Genomic DNA, 13,621 nt, shown 5'->3' with positions numbered 1-13,621 from the left:
TCCATTCTTCTCCAACACCACATTTCGAAACTTTCCAGATGTTTCTGATCTACTGCCCTAAGTGTCCATGTTTCAGCCCCATACAGAGCTATGCTCCAAATGTAGCATTTCACTAGTTTCTTCCTCAAATTTAAGTCCAGTTTGCTGGTAAAAAGATTCTTCTTCTTGCTAAATGCAGCTTTTGCCATGGCAATCCTGGATTTAATTTCACTAGTACACCTTCCATCATCTGTTCAACTAACATAGACAATAAAAAAATCTTATTACAATTATAATTACTAAACATAAATTAAAAAGAGCATTACTATAAAAACTTAAAATTGGTACAGTTTCACTCAAATTACTCAAATTAACTGAATTAAATGCTTTCTTTATTTCATTTTCCCATAAATCAAAATACATTGATACAGGACTCTCATATACATACATACACATCCTCCACGTTCCATAAACATCCACACAGGCAACAGATCCAGGATGTGGAAATAGTCACAAAACACATACACAAACTCACACAAGCCACACAACGAAGATCACCCACATTAGTTATCTAACACATACAACAATACGAGGCAAAAAGATAATATCCTGATTAACAGACATAAGTCACAAGTAACCACAATACAACCCCTCACATCTCCCGTACTGACTATATTAAAATGTGGTGTTAAAACATTCAAATTTATGTACATTTGTAATTAAAAACCCATTTAATGCATAAAAAGAGTTAGCATGTAAAAATCTTTTTAGGGAACGTTCAAAGGATTTATGGTTATTAGATAATTGATATGATAAAGATGAAAGGTAAGGTTGTCCCTGTGCTTAATTAAACACCAAATCATGAAGATGTGTCCTTGTGCTTAATTTGCACCACACCATGGAGTTTTAAGTTAAGAGGCGGTAAAGCTCCATGAATCCTCACCTCCTGTACTAGATGGAGGTGAATGGTAAGCTTTATCTTCTGGTCACTTTGTGCCCTGGTTAGAGCCCATGGAGTCTTCCTGATAGGAGGCTTGTTGGGTCCCAGGTCTCAGGAATCAAACTTCATTTGTCCAACTTTTCTTATAGTCTAGACACTTTAATAATAAGCAAACCCAGCTCTGGGATTTGAAAAATGTGGTGGGGAAGTGAGCACTGAATTTTTTTAAAATCAACAATTTGGTTCAAATGTAACTGTGGGTGGACAGACAATTTCAGCATCCTTAACTTTGTATAGATCTATGGAAAGAAAAGTACAGTCAACTCTCGATTATCCGGGGGCAGATTAACCGGTTTGCGGCTTAACCGGGGCTACTGAGGCTTTTTTGAGGCTTATATGTTGTTTAATATTCATTCACTTTTGTTTCACATGGTGAGTTGTAACACGATTTTTGCACTAGTGTGAACCGAGCTCTGCATTCTTTGGTTCCCTTATGCTAACACAATGTTCTAGGCTAGGGGTGAAAGAATGCAAGGATTTGTGGAAAGTTTCAAGGACAGATCCATCGCCCCAGTTAGTTTCTTTGTATCTATTTCAAGTGCGTTAGCAAAATGTCAGGGTGTAAAAGGAAGCGTGTTGTGTTAAGTATTCAACAGAAAAAGGAAAGTGCCGCGAAAAAGTAAACGACAATATTAAATTTTTTAAGTGTTAAGTGTGAATATTCATAAAAAGTGTTTGATGTTGTTGAAGACTGTGATTGAAATAACTAATTCATACTTCAGTGTAATGTAAAAAGAGTATTAAATAGGCCATGAGATGACATAAAAATGAGGTTGAATAAATTTAAATACAGGTAGGCCTATAGTATTATGAAGGTACAGTATTACAGTACTACTTTTAATAAAATTTGTCTTAACCGGGTTTTCGATTAATCGTGATTTCCATCCCCACCTTTATCCTGGATAATCGAGAGTTGACTGTATATGAGTATGAGTATAAGACCCCATATCACACAGATATTGACACCATAAGAGTAAGGAAAAGAGGCTAGGAAAGTAATTATATACATTATAATTTTCAGAACTGTGGGTCTGAACCAGAGTGAGGAGAGGAGCCATAGGTTGCTGCAAGCAATGATACTACATCAGAAAACTCAGCAACCCTCAATTCTTATTCACATGTTCTTGAAGGGAACAATCCAGCTCTCTGAACATAGCATGCAAACATTGCAAGTGATTTTAAAGTGCTGTGATTTACCAGAAACTCTGGAAGCATTTCACAACATTCAGTCAAGAGTACCTTCTTATCAAACTGCTAACCAGAGACCTGAATCTTTGAGATGTGCCTTATTAGATTGGTTGTTACCAAACAAAGAAGACTTGGGACTTACAGAATTGAACTTGGTACCAATTATGCCCTCACTTATGTCAAGGTTACTTGTTGAACTTGTTGTTAAATCACACTGTGATATGGATGACAGTTGTGTGAGTGAAAACACATGTGTTCAAAAGTTTGTCACAGATTCTATTGAAGATGATTATATGATAAGTTCCTTTGAGATGGGTCTCTTGTTGAAAAACTGCAATAATGTATTATCTTGTACCAGCAAGGAGAATAATCATAATTCCAAGTTAGCCATTGCATCAGCCAAAGATAAGTTAATAGAACTTCTGAAACGAGATTGCTCTATGGTCACAGAAAGGATGGTAATACCTCAAGATTCTACTACCAAGCTGAAAGTACTCACAGATTATATTTCACATTGTTTGCTTATTATAAGTACACTGTCATGGATGCTGAAGTGGAATGTAATTACATCACATAATCTTCCTACATTTAGGTAAGTGTACTGTTTCATTTTTAATTTTATGCAAGATTAGTTGTCAGTGCAGAAATGCTTAAAATGTTACAAAAAGTGGATGAAAGAAAAAAGAAAGTCAAAATGACTGATAAATATGGTATTATACTGTGAACTCTTTCTGCATTTTCTTTATTAAAACTGTCACAACACAACTATATCAATGTCAGTGCCTAGTTTTGGCATCAATGTCAGTGCCTAGTTTTGGCTCTGCTACATGTTTCAGCTATTAATAGCCATCATCAGGCAAATACATAGCTAACATATATGCACCACTGTATTCTTGTAAGGCAGGCATGATTATCTTAGTCTGAACAGGAATGGATTGTACATCCTTGCTATGTAAAGCATCTGTACATGTGTTTAGTTGGCAGCTACACATATCTCTCTCTGTGCATCCTCACTTACAGGAAGTGAGTAAATGCTGTGTTTTAACATCATGGTTGAAGTGTTTCAATAGTAAACTTATAAAGAGGATACTTTATGATATACTGAAGATGTGTTTTAATGTTGACACAAAGAAAATCAGTAACATTTTTTAAGTTAATTATATTATAAAAAATACAATATACACATAAATGTGTGCTGCTGCAAAATGTTTTTGACGAAAATCTGCAGTATATATTTGTAATATGTTTGTTCATCAGTTGGCATTAATCTTTTGCTTAATCTTACAGTCTTACTGGCATTGTTCGAAAAATGATGGATTATTTAGCTTCATTTGCAAGTAGAATTCTTGTAGCATCCAGAATGGAGAGGAACTTATCTGTTGTGATGTGTGTGTTGCACAAGCTGCGGCAGCTCTTTGAGGTTGAGCTTCATGAAGATGTAATGAGACTTTTGCAGGAGCTGACACCTACAGAGCTGCTGGATGCTGTGCACAGCGTAACTACAGTGAAACATATGCAAGGAGCAATGGCCATGGGTAAGGTAGAACTGTTTCATACAATATCATGATATTGATATCTTCCATATTTACAGAATGGAGCCAGTAAAAAAATTTCAGCTCTTCACCTCCAGTCCTACCCAATGCTCATTTGAATAGCTTTAAAACCAACATTTTATCATCACTGAGACCATGTAGTAAACTTTTATATTACAGTTTCTATCCTAATGATGGAGGCATTGGATTCCTCCGAAATGTTGGTAACCACGTTCCAGACTGCACATTATCATGACCTGACAGACCACAGTCTGTCTTCATCTTGAAAATCTCAGATCTCATACATTATTGGGAAGTTCTACAGTTTTGGAGGAGGCTAGAAAAGCAGCAGCCATAAAATGTAATTTTTTTTATAATTTTGACTTTTAACACCTCAATAGATACAGATGAGTGGTCAGCTTCACTGCCTGACTGTTTTACACCCAGGGAAAGAGCCCCTGGTACCCATTGGATAAGAGGCTGGATGGGCCCTAGAGCTGGTCTGGACACTGTGGAGAAGAGAAACTGTTGCCTCTGTCAGGAATCAAATCCAGGCCATCCAGCCAGTATCCTGTAGCTATACCAACTGAGCTATCCTGGCTCCTGTACTCAATTATACATTTTTTTTCATTTAAAAAGTAAGGAGTTGTCTTGTATTTGTTGACAATGGATTGACAAAACCTGTGATTTTTGGAAAAATTAAACATTTTCAGGTTGTTGTGTGTCTTGAACACGACAGATTGGTATGAAAATAATTCAGAAGCAATAATTGGTAGATTTTTGTTACCGGTATTACTATAGTCACATGCAGTTTAATCAGATGAATATTACTATGGGTGTAACTCTATTTTTGAGATGCATTTCATGATAATGCAGCATCTATCTAATATGAATGCATATGCCCTTAAGCATCTTTGCTGATGCTCAACCAGAGATGCTTGGAACAAAAATATTCTAATATTGGTACTGTATGAATGTGCAGGCAAATTCATACAAAATTTTATCCAATATCCTCTGAAGGTTAAGTCTTTACATAGATGAAATAAATGGGGATTGTCAGTATGGGTTTCGACATAACAGATCAACTACTGATCAGATTTTTTGCATTCGTCAGATACTGGAGGTTAATTGGGAGTACAATGAGACAGTACATCAACTACTCAGAGACTTCAAAAGAGCCTGTGATTTCTTTAGGAGGGAAGTATTGTACAATATTCTGATAGAGTTTGGGGTACCCATGAAACTAGTTAGGCTGATTGAAGTGTTTTTAAATAAAACCTATAATAAAGTCCATATAGGTACACACTTGTCTTATAATTTTCCTATCCAAAATTGTCTAAAACAAGGAGATGCTGTTATCACCACTGCTTTTCAACTTTGCTTTAGAATGTGCCATTAGGAAGGTGAAGGAAATCCTGGTGGGACTGGAATTAAAAGAGATATCAGCTGCTGGTCTGTGCTGCTGCTGATAATCTACTGGGAGATAACATAGATACTCTAAAGAAAGACACAGAAACTGTAATTGATGCTAGTATGGAAGTTGGTCTAGAAGTAAATGCAGAGAAAACTAAGAATATACATAGGTCGCACTGAAAGTCAGGAGCAACTTTTTTTGCATGCAACCTGGGAACAGCAGACGAAAGAGAGTATGCTGGTAGGTGGAACCAGCTGTTGTGTTGACCTTAAGTGTCTTGTGACATCAATAGCTTGCATCACGTGACCAGTATGACTCCTAACAAAATGGCCAACAACGATATGTCGTTTTGCCAGCGCGCTGTCATCAAATTTCTTGTGAAAGAGGAAATCCCTGCTGCAGAAATTCACCAGAGACTTCAGCGTGCTTATGGAAGTGTGTGCATGGGTGCGAGCAGTGTTCCAAGATGAGTGAAACATTTTAAAGATGGGAACACCAGCATCAAAGATGAGCCTTGGAGCGGTCGTCCTCGAACAGCCTCAACTGACTGCAACAAGGAAAGAGTGGATGAGATCATTCAAGATGACAGGCGTCTGACTGTGGACACAATAGCCCGAAAACCTGGAATAGGGTACAGTGCAGTACAGGAGATGATTGAAAGCTTGGGCTATAGGAAAGTTTGTGCTTGTTGGGTCCCGCAGTTATTGACCGAAGACCACAAAGGTCAGCGGAAAGCCATCACCTCAGAACTGCTGCAGAGATATCGACACGAAGGCGATGATCTTTTTCTCTGTATTGTGACAGGTGACGGAAGCTGGTTTCACAATTTTGAGCCTGAAACGAAATGGCAGAATATGGAATGGCATTGTTTGCATTCGCCATCAAAAAAGAAGGCAAAGACAGTGTCATCAGCTGCAAAGGTGATGGGCACAGTCTTCTGGAATGCAGAGGGGTTTATTCTGGCCGAATTCCTGGAACCTGGGCAAACCATCAGTGCTGTTCATTATGTCCAGATGCTGCACAAGCTCCATCGTGCATTGCGCGATAAATGTCTGGGACGAAACATCATCCTGCATGACAAAGCTCGCCCCCATGGCACTCGCCTCACATTGGAAGCAATTGCAAAGATGGGGTGGGAAGTTCTTCCACACCCCTCCTATAGCCCTGATCTGGCACCCTCCGACTACCATCTTTTCGGATTTGTGAAGGATCAGCTGCATAGACAACGTTTTGAGACAAGGGAGGCAATTCAGAAAGCAGTGTGTCAGTGTCTTCGGATGGCTGAAATCGAATTTTACAGAAGGGGAATTTTCTAACTCTCAGAACACTGGGAGAAATGTGTACAAAGAAGTGGCGATTATGTGGAAAAATAAAGAAAGGTCTGTAGATTGAGGTGATGTATTTGGTTTGTCAATAATAAAGCATGTTACTTTACAAAAAATTGTTGCTCATGACTTTCAGTACGACCCTCGTATTTCTGACTCATCACCAGAATGCAAGGAAAAATCATGGCACAAAGATATCTAACAAATCCCCTGAAAATGTGGCACAGTTGAGATATTTGAGAACAAAAGTAACAAATCAAAATTTGATACAGGTGGAAATTAAGAGGAGATTGAAATCAGACAATGCTTTAATTGTTTCTTGCATCCTGTTGTGTATTTAATCAATATTAGAGTCAATTTTACCGACCACACAACATATTTTTATTATTATTACACTACATGTTTCGACCTCAAGAGGTCATCCTCAGGTGTACGAACATAGCTGTATAATTACACGCAATCACATTCGTCTTCTCACTTATTCGATCCCGTATCTTATTCAGGCCCACGCTCAATAATATATCAAGCTCCTCTCACAAAACACAAGTTAAAATATTATTCTAAATGTCAAAAGTTAAAATTTAAAATTTGTGAATCGAATTTCAATTCAGATCACTAGTTATGCATTCACTTTCACTTGTTTTTTCAGTCCCTTCCTACTTACGTTCATCACTGCGTCAAGTTCACTTTAACTAGTTTAATTATATTATTAGTTAAAATTCATGAATTAAAGTTCAGTTTTATTATATTGATTACACTCTTCACTTTTTGGAGGTCTCACTGTTCTTCTGCGTCTTCTGATGTTGCTGGATCTGTTATGGTTCTTGTTGTGTCTCGTGTTGTGTGTTCCCTTTTTGGTTGCAGCCAAAAAGGGAGCACACAACACGAGACACGATATACACTGAGAATAAGAGGAACGACTCCCATAGTGGTGAAACTATGCGTGGCGTTAGAATTGGGACAGATAAGATAAATAATCTTAACAAAATTTTTAGTATATAAATATTTATTATAATTGACGAACATTTTTAAATACTTTTTAAATTTTACAATGACATGATGGCAAACAATGAAATAGATTGACGTAAATGGAGCACCTGATGATGGCACTATAGTGCCGAAACATGTTGTGAAATAACAAGTGAAATTGAGTGCACTAAAAGACGGACACTGCAGACATATCATGGATCTAATGATTATTAATGTGATAAAAATACTAATCATGTACCATCCAGGAAGGACAGTGGAGCTCGTATGCAGCAGCAGAGGAAGCATTAAAACTCTCATTCAGTGAAAATTTACTGTAAGACTCATTAATCTAAATGTTATATTTGTACCAGAGAGATGTAGTTAATAGTTATATATGGACATTTGTGTGTGTGTGTGTGTGTGTGTGTGTATGGGGGGGGGTTGCTATTCTATGGTATGGTCTCTCTGAGGAGAAATACTTTTTGTTTGTGATTTAACGCTGTGTAGTGTGATAGAAGTTCGCTATCATTTTTGGAAACAAACTGCCTCTATCATTAGGGTCTCCTGACTGCCTGTTCCATGCTGGTTTCTTACTTGGCTTACTTGTGACCCTGAAGATGTGGGCAGTACAATCCTCATAAATGTCAGTGGACTTCCAGAAAACACAACATTACATAACAGAAGGTAGTGAGTGTTCTTCAAGATTATTGTTGGGCCAAAATGATATTTTGCTTGTACAGGGAGATTGAGAAGTCACACACATCACACTAAGCAATTATATTTTGCTGGTTTATTGCACAAACTACAAGACATACAGCACTTACTATTAATGTTTAAACCTTACATCTTAGAAATGCAAAATCAAATCACGTCTTTACAACATATGCTCGAAATGGCTTCCCTGTTCAGCAATGCATACACGAACTCTTTTTACCATGTTTGAGGCCACTTTGTGCTGCACCTGTAAACTGATGCTGTTAATCGCCATCGTTCCTCTTGAGGTCATCCAATGTATGCGGATTGTTTTTATAGACAATTCGTTTGAGGTACCCCAAAAGAAAAAATATGTGGGTGACAAATTGGGGGAATGCGGGGGCCACAATCCTTTCAAAATGAGACGGTCATTGAGAAACACGCGCAAGAACTGCATGGTTTCATTAGAAGTGTGACATGTGGCACCGTCTTGATGCACCCAACACTCACGTTCATCAACTTCAAGAAGCGCAATAAACTGTGTAATGATGTCTTGGTACACTGGACTTTTCACTATTGTTTCAAAGAAAATTGGGCCTGCTATTCAATGACGTGATGCAGCACACCACACTCCAATTTTCTGACAGTGCAAGGGCTTTTCAGGTAACACATGTGGGTTTTCAGATAACCAAATCCTATTGTTTTGACTGTTCATGTAGCCACTAAGGTGAAACCACACTTCGTCAGTGAAGAAAACGCAATCAAACTCTTCAATTCCATGGTTGCCAACAAATGTCCGCAACTAAGCTAAGCTAACAATAAGCGCTTTTCTTTATCCAGGTCCTTCAGTTCCTGCACACAGCGAACATGATATGCACGAAGGTGTAACTTCTTCATCGCTTTCTGAGCACTTCCGTACGAAATCCCTGATTGCGCTGATAGTCTCCTCAGGCTTTTTGAAGGGGAACGCTGCAACATTTTCTCCATGTCAGCCAGTTTAATCTCAGTCAAAATGGCTGGTCTCCCAGATCTCTTCCTATCTGAAACTGATCCACATTCCCAAAATCGGTTGGTTATTCACGTTATCATCGAATTATTAGGAATCCGGATATTCCTGACGAAACTTGTCTGCGACATGTACATAAGAACAACTGGCAGAATAATGTTCCACAATGAAAACACTTTGTTCTTGGGAAAACGACATGTCCGTCACGCAGTAAACAAAGCTATACTGCAGATGTCATATGACCGATACACAACAGATGGTGTTTCTTCTCGTTAGTACTCCTACAGTACCATCTAGCAGTAGGAAATATAATTATATTAACTGCAATACAATTTATGACAATGTTTAGTTTGATGTGCGCGACTTTTCGATCTCCCTGTATTAACTTCTGTATTAATGGCAATTTTCACTTTTTATATTATAGAGATGAACAAATTGCAGTTTTATGCTGTTGCAGATTGTGATGATGTAGCTGTGGACTCTTCAGGCTCAAACATCGTTGAAGAAGGTACAAAATTATCTTAAATCTTTGTGTAGGACTCTGTGTATGAAGACAAAAGCTGTGGTACTAGTTTGTCCTCTGCCTTATGCTAAGGTCATAGCTGCTGTTTTTCTGTGATCTAATATCAGCATCTAAACCACTGAACAGATATTTTTAAAAATAGGATACGGGAGATTTCACTAGTTTGCATTCCATTATTTCTATTTTTAAGGAAGCTTTAACTTCAAAGAATCTCACTGGTAATTTTGTGTACTGTGTTATGAAGTGCATCCTCTCAGATCATTATAGGTTTTTACATCCATATGATGAACGCTTTATAATAATGGTACTTCTGTTAACAAATTTATACATTAATTACATCACCAAATTAACTCTTTATGGACTACTAATGTATCTTATGTCCATCCACTTTTCTGTTGTAGAGGATTACAAATACAGGTATCCCATGTTTCACAGATTTTTGCTGCAACTAAACATGTTAATTTGTACCTATTTTTCACTTGAAGAACTTTATTTTCACTATAATGAACAACTCAAGTTCTATGTAAGATCTGAGGTTTTCACAGCAGTGACTGTGAAGAATGCCGTCTTCTGGGATGCGGCTCTGTGTAGATATTTTTTTAACCGATGTTTCATAGGAACATATCGCCTCCATCTTCAGGGTATAAGAAATCCACAACTGGTGAACCAGCATGAGCACACCTCTGCAGCTGTAGTTACGTCTGTTATGCTGGTGGTATATATAAATCTGTAGATACACATAGACACAAGAACAGGCAGCATGCTTGATATTTTCTGCTAGCTCTTCTTTGACCCTGAAGGTGGAGGGAGTGCATTCCCTCTACCAGACTACATGGCATCAACCACATCTTCATTATCACTGCTGTGAGAACCAAACATCTCACAGTCTCTGTTTATGCACAAGAAAGCTGCAGCATTCAAGTACAGATTTTGTGGGATTTAATATTGGTGGCCTTCATTAAACGTATATTGATCAAATTTAGTTTGGGTTTATAGGGATAGTATAGTCTTTTGAACTCACGTGACCATCCATCCATTCATTAAATCTTGTGCTGAGATTCACATTGAATAATTAATACAGATCACCTACTACAGTGCAAAGCTTTATCTTCAAATTGCTGTGGCTGAACAAAATAATTTGACGAAATATTACTGAAATGGGGGGGGGGTGGAATGGAAGACCCAGAATATTAGCAACTAACAGATCAGTAGTGTTTACATACCTAGGAAAACTATACTGTAACTAGGATGATCTCCACATCCGCATGAGAGTGTACTCTCGACAGGATTTATGGAAGGTGAATAAATGAAATGAAATGAAATGCTTCAAACTTAAAATCTATTAATGTTGCTAACATCAATCTGTAAATCAGAATAATGTATCACCAGAGAGTGAAAAAGTGGAATGAAGGTGGTTGGTTATAATGTTCTGAATAAATTTTTTTAATGACTACAGCATCATGTTCTCTTCTGGATGTGCAACTGTTAACAGAAGCAGAGAAAGTTCAAACAGAAGCTGTTGGTTTACTGTGCTCCTATAGCTGTTGTCTCACAGGTCAGTAGTCCTCATGATACCACAGCTGGACATTAATGTAGAAAGTCTCTTTGGTAGAATGTTATATAATATGTGATTGTATCCAGTTTGCATATAAGGTAAAAACTGGATAAGTCACTTAACCTCCATTCATACTTCTTGGAATTGTTATCAGTAGTATGGCAGTAAAACTATATTTATTCATTTTTTAGTTACAAAATGTGTTTGTGACTAATACAGAAAACTTCAGTTAGGTAACAGATCAAACCCTTGATGAACTGCACCAAACTTATAAACTATATGTGTTAAGGAATAATTTTATGATAATTTAAGTAAGTTACGAAGTGCATCAAATTCTCTAAATTACATTCCATTCCAATACCATAGATTATTAGTAATCTTTGATCAGACAAAATTTTGATCCTAATATATGTTTCATATCTAATAATATATGAAGTATCTGACACAATTATGCTTCTCCTTGTGTACATAAGTCTGGCCTATATCACTTAACATAACACTCTTTTACATTCTCTGCTCTCTGATATGTATGCTTGTGCATGCCTTCAGCTTTTGAAACAGCAAGGCATCATTTTAACAGTTAAGTATCTGCTGTTCACAAAAGTCTCAATGCTAGATCATTGACTACAAGTTGTAAATTTATATTACTTTTCTCTTACAGGTAAAAAGTTAAGTAATCAAAGCATTGTCTCATTGACTCATTTGCTACAGTTATTACTGGAAGACAAGCAGCCAACTAGTTCACTTTGTTATTTTCAAATGGTAAATAGATTACTTATGACTTAATTCAATTCAATTCAATTTATTGAAACATTCCGTTGATCCTTAGTGGTGAAGTAATGACCAGTAGATGTGGAATTAGTCACAGACAAAACCAGACAAGTCGCATCACTTAACAAGATACGAATATAAATACATCCATGATTCATCTCCACAATAAAGTATCTCAGACATTGAAGAAAGTCGTCTTCTGGGATCTGGCACCGTGTATTCTTGGTTTTAACTGACGTCTCGGAGGAACATATCGCCTCCATCTTCAGGACAGGTGAATCGCGATGCGAATACAGAGAGCAGTAGCTGCAGTGATTTGGGAGTGAAGAGCATTAGTTTATATAGGAAGCAGGAGGGGGGGGGGGTNGTGTGGAGTTCTCTTGAGGGAAGAGATGAGAGGTTTCCATGACTTGTTGAGACAAAACCCTGTTTCCTTGTTCATGTTGTTCAGATGGAGCTCGATCTCCCATTGGTCCCCTCTCCCAAACACCCCCCCCTTCCTGCTTCCTATTTAAACTAGCGCCCTTCACTCCCGAATCATTGCAGCTACTGCTCTCTGTATTCGCATCACGATTCACATGCCCTGAAGATGGAGGCGATACGTTCCTCCGAAACGTCGGTTAAAACCAAGAATACACGGCGCCAGATCCCAGAGGACGACTTTCTTCATAATCATCGCTGTGAAAACCTCAAAACTTATATCTCAGACATTGTTCTAATATCTAAAAGCAGATTATTTATTAGGACATTACATCAATTATTACTTACAAACAATACCCAGACAACAAACAGGTCATAGATGCCTGCACACTTGATAACCAGGACGCAGATGGAAAGGTGTGTACATCGTATGGCAGCTATATGTTTAAAATGTTGAAACTAATGTACTGATAGTACTAAGATGTGATGAATATATATGAGCGGATTATAAGTATCATATAAAGTTTACTTAGTAGGGAATATAACCCAGGTGTTTAGTTTACTTTACAGTTAAAATATTAATCCAAGAAATAAAACGAATTGGAAAGAAGAAACTTTTTTAGCATCGGTTTGAATAGTTTCATTTCATTACTCGGACTTCTTATATGAGGTGGAAGATGATTATAAGCTCTGATACCAGAGCAGTAGGGTCCTTTTTGGAAAACTGTCAAACGTGATGTAGGAGAGTGCAAGTTTGTGCTATGTCTGGTACTGAAGCTATGAATCTCATGATTCGATTTGTACAGATCTTTATTTTTTACGACGAACAGTATTATCGAGTATATATATTGTGAATACATTGGCAATATGTTTAATTTTTTAAATAGATCCCTACAGGAGTCTCTAGTTTTTGCATTCATAATAATTCTAATTATCCGCTTTTGTATCCTAAAGACATTGATACTGTTAGGCATATTATCCCAGAAAATTATACCGTATTCCATAATAGAATGCACATAGAAATAAATCATCTTAAGGGTTTCTTGTGACATAAAACCTTTTGCTGTCCTAATAGCATAACAAGCTGAACTCATTTTAGTTACTAATTGGTCAATATGAAGTTTCCATGATAATGTTTCGTCAATGTGTAAACCAAGAAACTTAATGTTTGACGTGTTAGTAATATGCCTGTCTCCACAGCATATACTGATATTGGTTTCTAAACTATTTTTTGTCCTAAATGAAA

The 13,621-nt window shown here is 37.3% G+C and overlaps 1 protein-coding gene across 4 annotated transcripts in view; it reads left to right on the top strand.

Moving 5' to 3' along the window:
- Positions 1-13,621, top strand: part of LOC111874905 (serine-protein kinase ATM) — a 127,135-nt gene that overhangs the window by 36,724 nt on the left and 76,790 nt on the right. For all 4 annotated transcript variants that reach the window (XM_033755664.1, XM_023870773.2, XM_033755659.1 and 1 more), the window contains 5 exons: positions 2,001-2,759; positions 3,455-3,702; positions 9,564-9,614; positions 11,086-11,184; positions 11,846-11,946. In XM_033755664.1, coding sequence (XP_033611555.1) covers positions 2,001-2,759; positions 3,455-3,702; positions 9,564-9,614; positions 11,086-11,184; positions 11,846-11,946 — 1,258 coding nt within the window. The remainder of the gene's footprint in view (positions 1-2,000; positions 2,760-3,454; positions 3,703-9,563; positions 9,615-11,085; positions 11,185-11,845; positions 11,947-13,621) is intronic.

This window comes from Cryptotermes secundus, unplaced genomic scaffold (assembly GCF_002891405.2).
Source record: "Cryptotermes secundus unplaced genomic scaffold, Csec_1.0 scaffold308, whole genome shotgun sequence".
NCBI classification, from domain to species: Eukaryota; Metazoa; Arthropoda; class Insecta; order Blattodea; family Kalotermitidae; genus Cryptotermes; species Cryptotermes secundus.
Note: the sequence above shows the minus strand (reverse complement) of the source record. Positions and strands in the feature narration are given on the sequence as shown.